The 15,189-nt window shown below is 43.6% G+C and overlaps 1 protein-coding gene across 1 annotated transcript in view; it reads left to right on the forward strand.

Moving 5' to 3' along the window:
- The window catches only part of FANCM (FA complementation group M), a 163,596-nt gene that overhangs the window by 96,169 nt on the left and 52,238 nt on the right, over positions 1-15,189 (forward strand). Inside the window, exons 9-10 of the mRNA XM_088455349.1 lie at positions 7,939-8,126; positions 10,461-10,667. Coding sequence (XP_088311475.1) covers positions 7,939-8,126; positions 10,461-10,667 — 395 coding nt within the window. The remainder of the gene's footprint in view (positions 1-7,938; positions 8,127-10,460; positions 10,668-15,189) is intronic.

Genomic DNA, 15,189 nt, shown 5'->3' on the forward strand with positions numbered 1-15,189 from the left:
ATCTTTAAAAATCATTTTAGGGACTTAAAAATGTGCTTGCACCCATTTTCATGTACCCCAAATTTGCTGGGCATAGTTACTTTTCCCCCTCAAAAAATTGCTAAATGCTCTTCTGCATCACCTTCTTCAAAGCCGCATTTATGTACCTGCCGCGGCTATTTTAAAACCCGACTTCCCTTCAACAGGAAATAACGTCGGTACCTTTATTGATCCCCCATGTCTGGACATCTTTGACGGGGTCCAAGGATAATTTCCCGAAAATTCCCGTTTTTTTTCGCCGCTTCAAGTTTTGCCAGGTTCCGTTTTCGCGTCCTTTCAAATTGAATACGGGGAATATCGGGCACGCGCGCGATACTTTTCCGCCTGGAAAACAGGCGAAGGAGGCGAAAAGTCCAGCAGGCGAAAAGTGAATACGGGCCATAGTAGGAGGACCACATAGAGATAGGTCCTTGGTGGGAATTAAACCCAGACCCCGGCTTTTGATACAACAGTTCTAACCACTCACATTGTCCTCTGCAGTTTGCTTTGCATTACATTTTTTTTACGTTTATTTCTGAAATTTATACATACACAGTACCAGTCAAAAGATTGGACAAACCTTCTAATTCATTGGTTTTTGTTTATTTAAATTATTTTCAACATGGTAGATTAATACTGAAGACATCAAAACTATGAAAGAACATATATGGAATTATGTTGTAAACAAATCAAAATATGTTTTATATTTTAGATTCCACAAAGTAGCCCCCTTTTTTTGGAGGTCCCGTGAGTGGGGTATTTTGGATATCGGAATATACTGTATTTTGGAATATTTGCATAAGATAATGAAATATCTTGGGAATGGGACCGATTTTAAACACAGAATGATTTATGTTTTATATACACCTTATACACATAGTCTGAAGGTCATTTTATACTATATTTTTAATAATTTGTGCTTTAAACAAAGTTTGTGTACATTGAGCCTTCAGAAAGCAAAGGTTTCACTTTCTCAGTCATGCTTAAAATATTCTGTATTTCGGAATATTTGGATTTGGGAGACTCAACGTGTGTGTGTGTTTGTGTTTATCCTGTTGGCTCCGGTGGATATTGTCCGAATTTTAGGGTATCTCAATATACCTAAAATCTGATCAGAATAAATTGAACATTTTTGGTTAGCAGATGGCATTAGTCTGCCTGTTTGGTCTGTATCGGAAAGCTGGCATTTCACACTAGTCTCTCGTCCCCATGGCCAAATAGTAGCGACTGGCAAACTTTGAGGATTTTCATTAATCCTTTGGGCCTCATCCAGAGTCATGCGCTGATGCGACTGCTTTAGGGTCTTTTGCCGTAGTCACGCCTGCATAGGAACAGCCCCTCCCCTGGTGTACAGTACAAGCGCGCATCTGAATGCGCAAACTGTGACGCTCACTTTGAGCATCTATAGACTCAGAAATACTGCTTCTGTGAACAGTGGAATTGTGTGCTGCTCGCTAACAAACCCTTAATGAGGTGAATGCATGATATTCTGGGCAGGAGGTGTATGCGGGAGAATACCCCATGGGTTTATCAAAAGATCAAACAAGGTGACTATTTATATTGCATTATTTAAGAGACCAGGTACCATTCCCGTCAGACGTTCAGCCGCGATGAAGGCACGTTCCATTGTGTTTTACATTTCCTGTTGTGTTTATAGTACACTCCAGAAATCATCTGTTTATTAAGGGAAAGAATTAGGCTTTTTATTGCTGTCCTATTTTTAAGGTGTATTTTCGTTTGAGTGTGTAGAGTAAAATGTAACTTTGAATCAATATTTGGTCAAAATACACCCTTGAGTTAATACAGTTTCACGTTCAAGTATCGCGCTTTTGATTTCCCTCCGCCGAAGAAAGCCGAATGACTTATTTCAAAATTGGATGTGTAGACTATTGATTCTTAGAGGTCGAAAAGGCACTTGAACAACATTCCCCTTTTGTCTGTACCATGCTTTCAAAGCTGAGTGATTTGTGTGGCCGTTATTGAACCTTGGCTTTTTATCTAGGCCATCTCACAGCGGCTAATTTCACGGAAATCAATTTGTATGATTTGTCCATTGTGTCACGCGAGACGGTTAATTGCACAAAACGCGCTCTCACTCCGGGCTCCTATTGATCGTTTATGTAGGGCACTTAGGATAGAGTAATTATAATGTTGTTAATTTGTCTACCTTTTCCCCCCTCTATGAGCATCCTACTAAAGTTTGTAAACATACAAAACTTACATCTCATTAACCATCCGCCTCCTGTGTGATTAGTTCATTCTTGATGGGGGCAGAATTCGCTGCAGCATATGAGGCACAATGTTTTGCTGCTAGCGACTGTTACATTTTAATTAAAAATCACTAGATGGTTGCATGCATTGTTATATAGTAGGGATAGAAAAGACACAAGTCCGTTTATCTCAACATTTTTTTTTTTTTTTTTAGTACCTCAAAGGGGCAAAATTCTCTCCCGAACTCCAGAACTGATGCATTGTATCACATTGTATTGATTGATATTGTAAACAAGTGATTTTGCCATTACTGGCTTCCTGGTTGGTTGCTGAGTTCTACAGATGTGTCCTCATGCATTACCGCAGCAGTCGTGGTAAACAAACTTGGTGTGCCAGGTCCTCTGCGACTCGACTGGCACCGAGCGTCTTTTTTGCTAGAACGTGTGTCTTAGACTGAACGAGACGTGACAAAACTGCATTATGAGACTGCACTGATTATTTTGTTTGTGTGACATCTGTACATCTGTGTGTGACTGAGTGTGAATCTCTCTACGAAGAGCTTCGATTCAGTGGGCGCTGCTTTCTTTCCCGCCAAGTTCCGTTGTACAGATTCAGACTCCATTGTACACAGATCTGCAAGTGTCTCCTAATTAATCAGTGCAGTCTCGTGAAGCGATTTTGTCGCATTGCGTTGTGACTAAGACGCACGTTCGAGCAAAAAAAAAAGACTCTGTACAGCTGACACGCGCCTGGCGTCTCGCACCGCATGCCGTATTGAGGCTAGGTGTATGAGGCTACATCTTTCTAACTATTCCCACGGTGAGAAATCTATGTTGGTAGGGCAAACATTGCTGCTGCAATCGCAGTGGCTGTTCCCTTGTCTGCTGTACATCTTTATTTTGTTGGTGTGTAATGAAGACATTCACACATACATCTCCAAGGCTTTTTTTTTTTTTCCTTTCAAAGTAAGCAGCCCCAGTGTATGAAGTCTCATTATAATGTAAAACCCTCCATTAACGGATCCTGACCAGAACATATAGGCAGATACGCATACATAAAGTGCCTGTGACAACGACAGAAATGCGCGAGGGCTCAGGATCAGCCATGCACTTACTAACAGAGATCGCTACTTCAAACGGATTGAGGGGACCATGCTTTACGAGAGATTGGACTTGTCTATGCGGTGACTGGGCGGCAACCATACAAACGCACGGAACTGTTCCTTCTTATGGGAGCAACGTGGGCTTGTTGGCAGACGTCCTTTCGCGAACAAGTGCGCGGGGGGGAGATGAGACACCTGATTCCGACCGATCTTTTGCACTCGTCAAGTGGTGGGTGCATGTTCCGATACTAGTGATGCCGGCTGTGGCTGCGTACGTAAGAGCAGTGAGATGAAATGGGCTTCCACATGCGATCGCACGGATGTTCAGTATACACGGGAGTATACACGGGTGGATTACCACATCGGCATAACAAAGTAAGTAGGGTGCCGCGGCCGGACGGAAAAGCTGCCTCAGATGCACAAGACTGACAATCAGCCCCTTAATCTATATGTGACCCATTTATTCTCAACCAGCCTTCCTGGTTTTAACGCGCCCTGAAAACTTGCCTTTCTATTATAGCGTGGTAGCGCTCCTTATAATATATCTTCTCCAACCCTCCGCCATGTATCATTCCCAGTTCACCCTCCAACTGTTCTTTACTTTCCCTTTAGTATGTAAGATCTTATGGGAACGGCCCTCTGCCCTCTTCTTCTTCCCCAGCACACTCCATGTTACCAGTGTTCCACTCTCTTATCTCCTTCTCCCATTCAGCGACTCTGATTCTACAGTATTTGCTTGCCTACCTGTTGGGTACAGGTTCTCTGAGTCCAGAAGTGATTCTCACCTGTGACTTCTGTTAGTTTCAGTGAGTTGCCCAACCCATGCCACAGTTATCTGTCCTACCCAGGCTGTGGTGTGATATTCAAATTTGATGTTCATGGTATGGCTTCCTGCTGTGTATTGTATTTAAGATCAAATACCCTTTTACTGTGAAGTGTTTTTATATGTTTACTCTGGGGGTGATGAGCTGCACGCAGGCAGCTTTGCAATTACGTCCTTGCTCTTATGCAAATGCAGCAGGAGGTGTATGATTACGCCCAGCTGCATTTGCGATCCCAGCACTGCAACGGAGGTCGCAGGCTGGGATCACCATTGCAACCATCCGTGGTTAATGTTTGCGATGGTGGACAGTGCCGAGCCACCAGCCAGCTGAGGTAAGCCTTAGCTTACTCCGGTTGACCGGCTTGCATTGGTCGGCTGCGTTGGTCGACTCAGTCCTTGGGCTTGCCACTCCCGGAAAACGGGGCAGGCGCCCCGGCTTCCAGGAACGCCGGCCATCCCCGCCCCGCACCGCCCCTTAAAAGCCTCTGCCTGTCAATCGGGCAGAGGCATAGAAGGGTCTGCGTGAGACTATGCAGGACCCATTCTGCACACTCGCAGAATGGGTCCTCCACATGCGCAGATTCTGCGATCAGCAGTGCTCTTGCACGCACTGCTGAATCAGGCCCTCTGTATGGCACTGTGTTCATTTTGTGGCGCCATATAAATAGAAGATTATAATCATTTATAACCATGTTCTATATGCATTACCTTACCATCTGTCATTTGTTGCCTGGTTTGTCATTTAGGGGCATATGAAGCTGTTTGTTACATAAAATTATGCACAAACTGCACTATGTACTAATTAGTGCTCCAGATCGCAGTCCCCATTATTCTCAACGGGGACTACGATCTGACCCCTGTGTACTAAACTCCAAAAGCAAATCTTTTCGTTTAGTACTGACAGTTTACACCGTCTCCGTCTTCAGATGGTGTAAATTGCTTAGAGCCTATGGAGGCTCCCTCGGTAGGCCCCAGAAGCCGACACTGTGCGCTCGCGCATTGTCAGCTCACCCCGGAAAAGTCTTACACTTCTGTCAAAGGCTTCTCCTAAATGCTGGGGATATAACTCACGGGGAGAGCGGTTACCACAACCGCTGTCCCTGCGAGTTCCTGGTAGTACATAGCAGAGATATTTTTATTAGAAATTAAAATATACTCGGCAAGTTGGACCATTAATAATCGCCGCAGTACTGCGATTATTAACACATAGACCCCTTAGTCCGGGATACGATATCGCTGGCAGATCGTTATGCACCCTCCCTGGTATGCTGGATGATCAATATCTATCATTCAGCACACCACCAACTTGCCATCGGCTATAGCGATCTGTGATAGTCGATCGCCGGTCCCTATAGTAACTTGCTCGAAATCGAGCAAGTTGACCTGCATGCATGGCCGATATCGCTATCGTCCATACGTGGCCGCGCATCGCTGGTTGACGGTAAGTTGGTAGGGACCATTTAAAAGAACGATTTGAAAGGTAACGGTATCATTATCGTTCTTTTAATTCGCTATGTGTGTACACACCATTAGAAATCGTGCATCACATCTGCATATGGGCATCTAACTTCTATACCTTATACAGAATGGTAAATGTAAACAGTGGAACGGACTGGGTCCAGTAATGAGCCAAGAGGCACACATGGTCCCAGCTACTATATAGAAGAAAATTGGCTGCATACATCAAATACGTTGTCACAGATGTAAACTTGAATTTCTCAAAACTGCACCAGATCCATGGATCCAATAACCAAAGGAACAGTGCTCTATTTGTGTCATATTTCTCAAAAATTTATTTAAACATGATCACAAACTGCTCACATTTGAATAACTGTCTCTTGTGGACTCCGGGATCCCGTCACTGGAATCCTCCTCAGTACGTGAGTGAACGACCCTCCAGAAGTACAAACCTCAGGTCAGCGTCCAACCCGCACGTTTCGCCCAGTAGACTTCATCAGGGGTTGGCCTCCCATCTGACTTTTCTCGTTTATATGTAGTCAATGATTATTAACATGTTCAATCTTAATGCAATAAGTGTACAGAAACTGGTATTAAGGTAGGCAAACTTTTACTGATAATTGTTAAGGTGCCCGTCCACATAGCGATATTTGCAAGCGATTGCACGATAACGGCGCAGTTATCGTGCAATCTCTTGCAAATCGTGCATGCATCGTGCACATTTATGTCTGAAACAACCAGCAATGTGCGCGCCCGCTGGTCGTTTCCAATATATATCATCATGCAAACAAGCTGTTCAACCTGACGATAACGTCAGGTTGAGCAAGTTTGCAGATGATTGATGAGTCTGCACTGAATGACTGCTCGTTCAGTGCAGGTTCATCACAGACTAATGACTGCACGATTACAATGTCGTAATCGTGCAGCTGTTTTCAGCTCGTCTAGTGAATGGGCAGCATTAGATTATTGAAGATATCGTCGATGTTACAAGATTACATATTTAACATATATAGTACATCCTTAACGAAGAAGTTTAAAGATACATAAACAATGAAAGTAAATCACAATGAAATATCGGACAATACCTGCCCATTGATGTGCAGACCATAAAGTCTGAACAGATATAGAAATATTCCTTGTTCTCCATGAGTCCCATACCGTTCTGCCTTAGAACTTACTTTTAAAGGACTATTTTATTCACCCTAACTTTGTCAATAACCAAGATCACTGCATCTTGCCCAGTCCTACCCAATGATCTATCAATCAATCCACGGTATGTGGAACCTGTGCACAGGTATACAATATTAATGGTCTTGGTGACCATTTAACCTCATCTGTTCTCGACACCACTTTGGCCCTCATTTCAGTCCTTCTCCTGGCTGTACTGTGCTGCAGTAATGCTACTCCTGAGCTGACCGTAACAGACAATTGACCCATTTATCAGTGTGTGCCAGATCAGCACTAACACTATGCGGTTCTCGGCCTGACACGGCTATATGTGCCAGATAGGGACGATAAATGCGTAGTGTGTATGCGGCACCAGGACGCGGTGGATCGGCTCCCGATATAGAATGTGCTGCAGGCGCTGTGTCGTTTCCATTGTTTTGGAATCTGACAGAAATCGCAGTGTGTACGGACCCTGGCCTGATGTCTGCAGATAGTTTATTGTACAAACGTCTTGCTCGTGGGAGTTTGTATTGAAATTGGCTATGACGTGACTTCCCTGGGCTCGTCAACAGTGTCAGTAGCGCTGGGGAAGATCGCGTGCGGCCCTCCATTTGCCTGTGGAACTACATATCTCAGCATTTCACAACAGCATGCACCTTGGCAGGGCAAGCTGGCGTGTGGTCCACCCCTGATGCAGGTAAAATAACCAGGGTAGAATCAATAGTAGAAATAGTAAAGTGCAGTAGAATATATAACTAACGTCTACACAATACAATAGCAATACCGGAATGGTGAAGAGCATACTTCCTCTTCCTGTATTGTCCATTCTGTCCAGCCCATTATTATAATTTGCATTTCCCATCCTGAAAGCACAATGATCTGACAGCGTGCACGGAGACACAATATCAGTGAGAACATTTGGAATCAAAAGGATCGTTTGGAACAGAACGATTATTGTGCAGTGTGTACGGCACGGTGTATATTTACTGTTTTCGGGAACTTTTGGCCAGTCTGAATCTGACTAATCGTCGGCATCATTGGGAAAAATCTTAGTGTGCACCCAGCTTAACATTGGTGAATTCTTAGGATAATATGTAAATCATTTGTAGTCCGTTATTATCTTGCTGGGACTGATATGCAATGTTCTCCTTCTTTGCAGGTCAGAATACGTCCATTGATACTCCTAAAGATACTCGAATAATGATATTCTCCTCATTCCGGGACAGTGTCCAGGAGATAGCTGAAATGCTCAACCAGCACCAGCCCACGGTCCGAGTGATGACCTTTGTGGGGCATTCATCTACCGGGAAAGGGGTTAAAGGTTTCACTCAGAAAGAGCAGCTGGAGGTGTGTGCTGGTCTGTACCCTCCTATCAGGGATGCGCTAGTCCGGTTTCCGATCGTCTATGTGGTTACGGACAGACATGGCTGTACTGAAAATATATATGTTGTATTGAATTAATGTATAATCAGTCACTAGTACATAACAAGGGAACCATGTTTTCCAGCTTGGTCATTTTAAATGTACACAAATTCTACCACACCCTAATCGTGTTCTCTATCTCTTCATTTTGTGAGGGAATAAATAAGCAAATGACAACCTACTTGGAGGGAGATGTATCAAATCTGGGAGAGAGATAATAAAGTACCAACCAATCAGTTCCTAACTCATGTTACAGCCTGTAACATGAGTTAGGAACTGATTGGTTGGTACTTTATTATAGGAGCTGATTGGTTGGTAAATTTATATCTCTTCACTTTCTCTCTCTCCAGGGTTTGATAAATACACCTGTTAGCTTTCATTTGTATTTCTTTACACAGATCTGTAGTTTGTTCGAATGATCTCAGTTCAGTATTATTCCGGGGAGATTAGGCTGTGCGTTTTGATTTTGATTTCTAAACTTGGGATGGGTACGGGATGCCGACGGTCAGAATCCAGACGTCGACACCTGTCAGTAGGTCTCCTAACCCTCCCTCCCTGGTACCTGAACCTGACACCCCCCCCCCCCCGGTCCTAGTGCCTAAGACTAACCTCCCCCTCCCCGCACCCGAAACCTAACCATCCCCTTAGTTCATAACACATCCCGACCCCGCTACTTACCTTTGAGATTCTGGTGGTTGGGATGCTGGCGTCGGGATTCTGTCAGGTGCCTGGATTCCGACGCCAGCATTTTGACCGCCAGAATCCCGTGGTCGGGATATTGACCGCATCCCCCTAAATTCATAATTATCACACCCGAACATTTGAAATGCTCCATTTTTCTAACCACTTTGCTGCCACATTAATGTGGCCACGACTGTATCACTTTGGTCACGCAGTACAGTTTTTATAGTTCTTGTCAGTTCTGTGTGATAAATAAAACAACTCAGGCTTATGTACTAAGCCTTGGAGAGAGAGAAAGTGGATGGAGACAAAGTACCAATCAGCTCCTTGCTGTCACTTTACAGGCTGTGTTTAAAAAAAAAAAATGACAATTGGTAGAAGATTAGTTGATACTTTATCTGCGTCCACTTTATCTCTCTCCAAGACTTAGTACATAGACCCCTCAATAGTCAAATCCGTTAATTAACAAAAGTTTTCACGTTTATAGTTTTCTTAAGACAAGAAACATAAACTCTGTATGTCTGCTGAGGATATTTTAAATCTAAATTAGAGGATTTTTATGCCATTATGAAGTCTGTATACTTATAGGATCTTACTGGCAGGAGCCTAGTTCTCAGGTAATTTCCAGTAGAAGACTGGGAAGCTTGGAAACCTCAAGCATGGAATTTTGTACTTTTAAAACCATTGTTTCCTAGTGCAGATAGCATACTGAGCATTGATTGCTGGCCTTCATGGCATGGGGAGACAATAATTGTAGAGCCACAGAATATCAGTCTTGGCTTTATTGTACCCATGTTTGGATACCGTACATGATGGGAAACTAGAGCTCTTGCACGAAAGTATAGACTTAACGTCCTAAAACTATTTGAAATCTACTCAATTCCATGCATTAAGTTTCCAGCAAATAAATGGTGTTTGAGTTGCCCAAGAGTGGTGCTATTCTGCACCCATTCAATTTGTAAGGGGGTAATGGTTTGTACTGCTTGTGGTGGTTTATGTTTGCTGGTGCTATTTACTGCCATGCCCATCACTTAGACACAAACTCGCTTCGCATCAGACTGTGATGTAGTGGTCATGAGTTAAATCCCCTGTCATGACCTATCTGTGTGGAGTTTGTATCCTCTCCCCCATGTATGCTTGGCTTTCCTCTGGGTGCTCCAGTTTCATCCTACGCTTCAAAAACTTACTGGTAGGTTAATTGGATTACATCAAACTTAAGGTGTGTGTGAATCTTGATTGTAAGCTACAAAGGAACAGGGTCTGATATAAATAACATTTATTCTTCGTACAGCGCTGTGTAAATTGGAGGAGCTATATAAACAATAATAACAAAATAATGGTTACCTGAACCACTGATTATTTACGAGATCCTTGTACCCGTACTGATAAGAGAACTTCCTTTCTGCTGTAGGCTCCTTGTAGGCAGGATCTTGCTTAGGTCGGGAGATCCCGCCAACCAGGTGCCAGTTGATCTTTGCCAGAAATGTTGTTTGTCTAAATATTGTCTCTGTCTAAACATTTCCTCTGTGTATGTGGATCATTTGTCGCAAGCAGTGAATAAGTTGTCCTTTTTCCCAGGTGATGAAGCGTTTCCGGGAGGGCGGGTATAACACTCTGGTCTCTACCTGCGTTGGAGAAGAAGGTCTGGACATTGGCGAGGTGGATCTCATCATTTGCTTTGATTCCCAGAAGAGTCCTATCCGTCTCGTGCAGAGAATGGGACGGACTGGGAGGAAGCGCCAAGGCCGTATAGTAGTCATATTGTGCCAAGGACGGGAAGAGCGGGTATGTCCCCCATCTCTTTACTGAAATCCATTTTCTTCTGGTATAGTTGTCATGTAAAAGAAGGTCCTGATTCACTAGGGATCGCAATACTGCGTACGCACGCAGTTCAACTGCGTTAGCATGCTAATCCATTGCGATCACACAACATAAGGACGCCCACTTTACCTTACACACATCCGTAATGTTTAGCAGAATAGTGAAACCATCGGTAACAGTGAGTACCATCGCAGCCTCACGCAAACTTGCACAAGCCCTGACCTTACTCAGTAATTGCTAACCTCATCACACGCTATGAGACCTCACACTGCGTTGGGCATCACAGTGGATAATTTATGCACATCCCTGCATTGGCGTGCAAACGCACTGGCACGCCTGCGTTTCCCCGACCACCCCTCCTTCACCACCCACAAACGGTGCTTCCCGTCAATCACTCTGCGAGGGGTCTGCGTAGCCTCTGCGATCGCCATAGCTAGTACGCGCACTGCGATGCATAAGCATGCTCAGAACGCAACAATCGTCCGATTGCGTGCGTATTAGCATCTGCGATCCTTGCTGAATCAGGCCCTAAATCCATTAGAACACATTTCATCTTCCACCTCTGCTCTCTTCATCTGAAAAGTGTTGTGTTAATAAGCAAATAGAGGGTATAACTGGTGGGAGATGTATACTATATATATTGCATATTATATATTTATAAGTAATCTATATAATAATTCTCTAAAGTCTGTCCCCTCTACAACATGCATGCACTGTGGTAATCATTGCACGTGCCCCAGCTGCTTCCACTGCTAGGGGGATGGGACAGAACCTATCCTTCCAGGAGGACCCAACTGGCTGCGGGGTGGGGGGGATAAATATCGAAGGGTGGGGATGGGGTGGCGGGACAGAGCAGCAGATATAAAGGGGGTGGGGCTGGACAGGGCGGAGCTGGGGTCAGGCGGAGGAGACCTGACATATACCGTGTGCCTTTATTAGTATACAATACTGTTTTATAAATCCCCCTCTATTACATTTATTTTCATAAAAAAAATGCCTAGGGTGTAATTTTAGTTTTACATGTCTACATTCTTTTGAAGATACAAGCTTATAGGTATGGGTTGTAGTTGACCCTATCCGCATTATACTCTAGTTTTACACCTAGTCGCTGGTCTGCGTCCACACAGAAGGGGATGACCATCTGCCAAGAGGCGGCTTTAAAGCTCCCGTATTTCTTTGTGTGGTTTACGTTCCAATGCCATTATTACTACTGTTCTCACTTTTTGAATAAGAATGGCTGATCGCCAGTTCCCACCACTCCCCATCAGAGGTCACCTGGACGCCTTAAACATGGAGTTTGTGTGAACCAAGGCGCTTGCCACGCCATTAGAAAACTAGAATTCTGATCGGACACCCTGATTATTACCTTGATGTACAGTGTTACTAGGGAGTATTTTATTTTATTTATTTATTTTTTTTATTAATGACTTAGTGGTCATTAAATGTTATTCTTGCTGTTTTCCCAGAAAAGTAAAAAATGTTTTATTATATGAAGTGTATGAATGTATCTAAAGTAATTGCAATCGTTCACCTATTTCTCCCTCATTCAACTGTTAATAGATTTTCTTCATCCAGACACTTTGACAGTGTTTTTTATTAGAAAATACATCTTCGCTGTACGACCCCTTAATACACAGCAGGGACAGGCAACTGGTAAAAGGGAATCGGCAGGACATAGTCACTGTATAGAGGCAGGAGCAAGATGGGAGATCTATTAGCGGCACTTATCTCTAAAGGGGACTGCTGATGTAGCAATTGTACATAAAGGAACCCAGCAGTGTCTTTTTATATTGCTTTAACAAAGTATTGAGCTTTTTAAATAATGCCATAGCTGAAAAAGCTCACTGTATAATAAAAGTATATATATATATATTTTTTTTTTTTTTTAAACAGTTAAAACGTGGAACGCTGATACATACAAAGCTGGCCGAAAAAATGGTCAAGATCTGAGCTTATTCTCTTTAGATTTAACACCATTTGTGAAGCAAGTTACATACTAGAAGTTGTTGGCTCCCTGATTTTTAACCATTTAAAGAAAAATTACGGGAAGGCCCCACGTGTATATGTTTTAATGCAGCATAGGCAATTTGTGTCTCGCAAGCAGCTATGGAACTACAAGTCACAGCAGGCTTTGCCAGCCTGTAGTTGAACGGCCTTTCTGGGACTAGTAGTCACACAGGAATTGCAGGACCACAGTTTTCCAAGGATTTAACAGACAATATATTCTGTTTGAACAGACAGGCTTGTGGTTTACCTGTGTTGTGTCAAAATAAATGATGTGCCCACATCGCAAGCGTTCATAAAAATGAGCATCTCCGTCCTGTCCATTTGTTTGCACTATTAATATTTAATTACACGTGCTGTAACCCATAGCATACAATAAGGCTTTCAATCATTTTTCTAGTACAGTTTACAAAATGTAAAAAAAAATATCTGCAGCACCCGGTCCCATTAGTCCGTTTCCATAAATGATTTGTTCTACTTATTCAGGCGCTGATAGAAATCTTTGTATCTAATTTAACTTGACTAATATCACTAGTCATCCGCAGCTGCAGCTACCCAAGTACGAGTATGATTGTAGCCGCACACACCTCAGTAAGAAATGTTATCCAATGAAAGATGACAAACCATTGCAAAATAACATCTTAATGCTTATCAATACAAAAACTAGTCTGTTTTGGCTAAAATAATATCAATAATAATAATAATAATTAAAAAAATATATATACGCACACACACACACTCTCTCTCCATCCGGAAAGTATTCACAGCGCTTCACTTTTTCCACATTTTATTATGTTACAGTTTTATTCCAAAATGGAATAAATTCATCTTTGTCCTTGACAATGTGTAAAAAGTTTTTTTGCCATGAAGTTCAAAATTGAGCTCAGGTGCATCCTGTTTCCACTGATCATCCTTGAGATGTTCCTACAGCTCAATTGGAGTCTACCTGTGGTAAATTCAGTTATTTGGACATGATTTTGAAAGGCATACACCTGTCTATTTAAGGTGCATGTCAGAGCACAAACCAAGCATGAAGTCCAGAGCGCCGACTTGAATCCGATTGAACATCTCTGGAGAGATCTGAAAATGGCTGTGCACCAACGTTTCCCATCCAACCTGATGGAGCTTGAGATGTGCTGCAAAGAGGAATGGGCGATCAGGATTTCCTCCTCTGTCGGGCTGCCGCTGCTGGGAATCATGCCGAATGCGTTGTGGTCTTGAAATGATGTCCAGTGTTAGGTCTGTGTCTAGATGCTAAAGCGTACGATCTTGGTCTTTTCAGACCATGGGATCTTCATCTATTTGCCATGTGCACCTGCCCCAGGTGCCTGGCAAAATTCTAGGCAAAACTTTACATGCATATTTATCAACTATGTTTTGACCCTGTTTTTTTTTTTGTTTGTTTTATTTTGACTTCTTATTATGCCACCTTTCCATAAAGCAGAGATTTTGAGTTTACTTGTGTATGGTTGGCTAATATCAGTGATCTCTATCAGAGTTGCCATGGGCAGTTTGTGGCCTCGGTAACAAGTGGCATTCTTGAGCAGAGGCTTAGTTACGGAAGACGGCCTGCTCGAGACAAATTCAGACCTGCCATATTCTTTTTCTATGTTATGGGCGTAACAGTGCTTTGGGGATAAATAAAGTATTTGAAGACTTCTTATATTCTATTCTTGATTGTTGATTTGTCAGATTTACTTACAATATTATTTCCTCTTCATGATGAAGCTCTCGAAGGTTGATTGTGAAAGAAACTGATTGTTGTATATTTACAAAAGAGGACAATATTTATCATTATTTCTACTTCAGGGTCCATAGGGGTCCACAGGGTGACCTTGGGGTATAGCTGGATCCTGGATCCTCGGGCACCATGGAGTTAAAGCTTTTAGCTGCTCCCTGGATGCACTTGGGTCCAACCTCCCCTATACCCCGCCCCCGAGCCACAGGCACCTCAGTTTAAGATGGTGCCCGGCTGGAGTCGGGTCACCCTGCGGGGGGAGGGCTGCAGGAGCCCCCTAAAGCTTTTTTTTTTTTTTTTTTTTAACTTAGTTAAATTTATTTATTTTTTTGACTAGAGTTTTTTTTCTCCAGAGCGGCAGCGCTGGGCTGTCTGTACAGACGCCCACGCTGCCGCTCCTTCTCCCTGCTGGCGCCGCGACGCCAGCACTGAACTGGGGATCGCGGCGGGGGAAGCCAGAGTCTGTACTAGCCGGACTCTGGCTTCCCCCGGGACTGCTGCCGGAAGACGCCGGGGAGCTTAAGGTAAGCCGCGCACCGCTGATTAGCGGCGGTGCGCGGGTAATGCCTTTTATATGCAGTCCCATGCCCCCGGTCTAGGGGACAGACCGGGGGCGCTAGCTGTGGCGGCGGGCCCCCCCTTTATCGGAGGCATACCACGTCAGACCACTAGACCACCAGGGTAATTAAGCGGCAAGCGGGATGCCGCAACCTTGGGGGTTAAATATGCTAGCCAGGGGAGGAA

This window comes from Taudactylus pleione, unplaced genomic scaffold (assembly GCF_031769625.1).
Source record: "Taudactylus pleione unplaced genomic scaffold, aTauple2 ptg000652l, whole genome shotgun sequence".
NCBI lineage: Eukaryota > Metazoa > Chordata > Amphibia > Anura > Myobatrachidae > Taudactylus > Taudactylus pleione.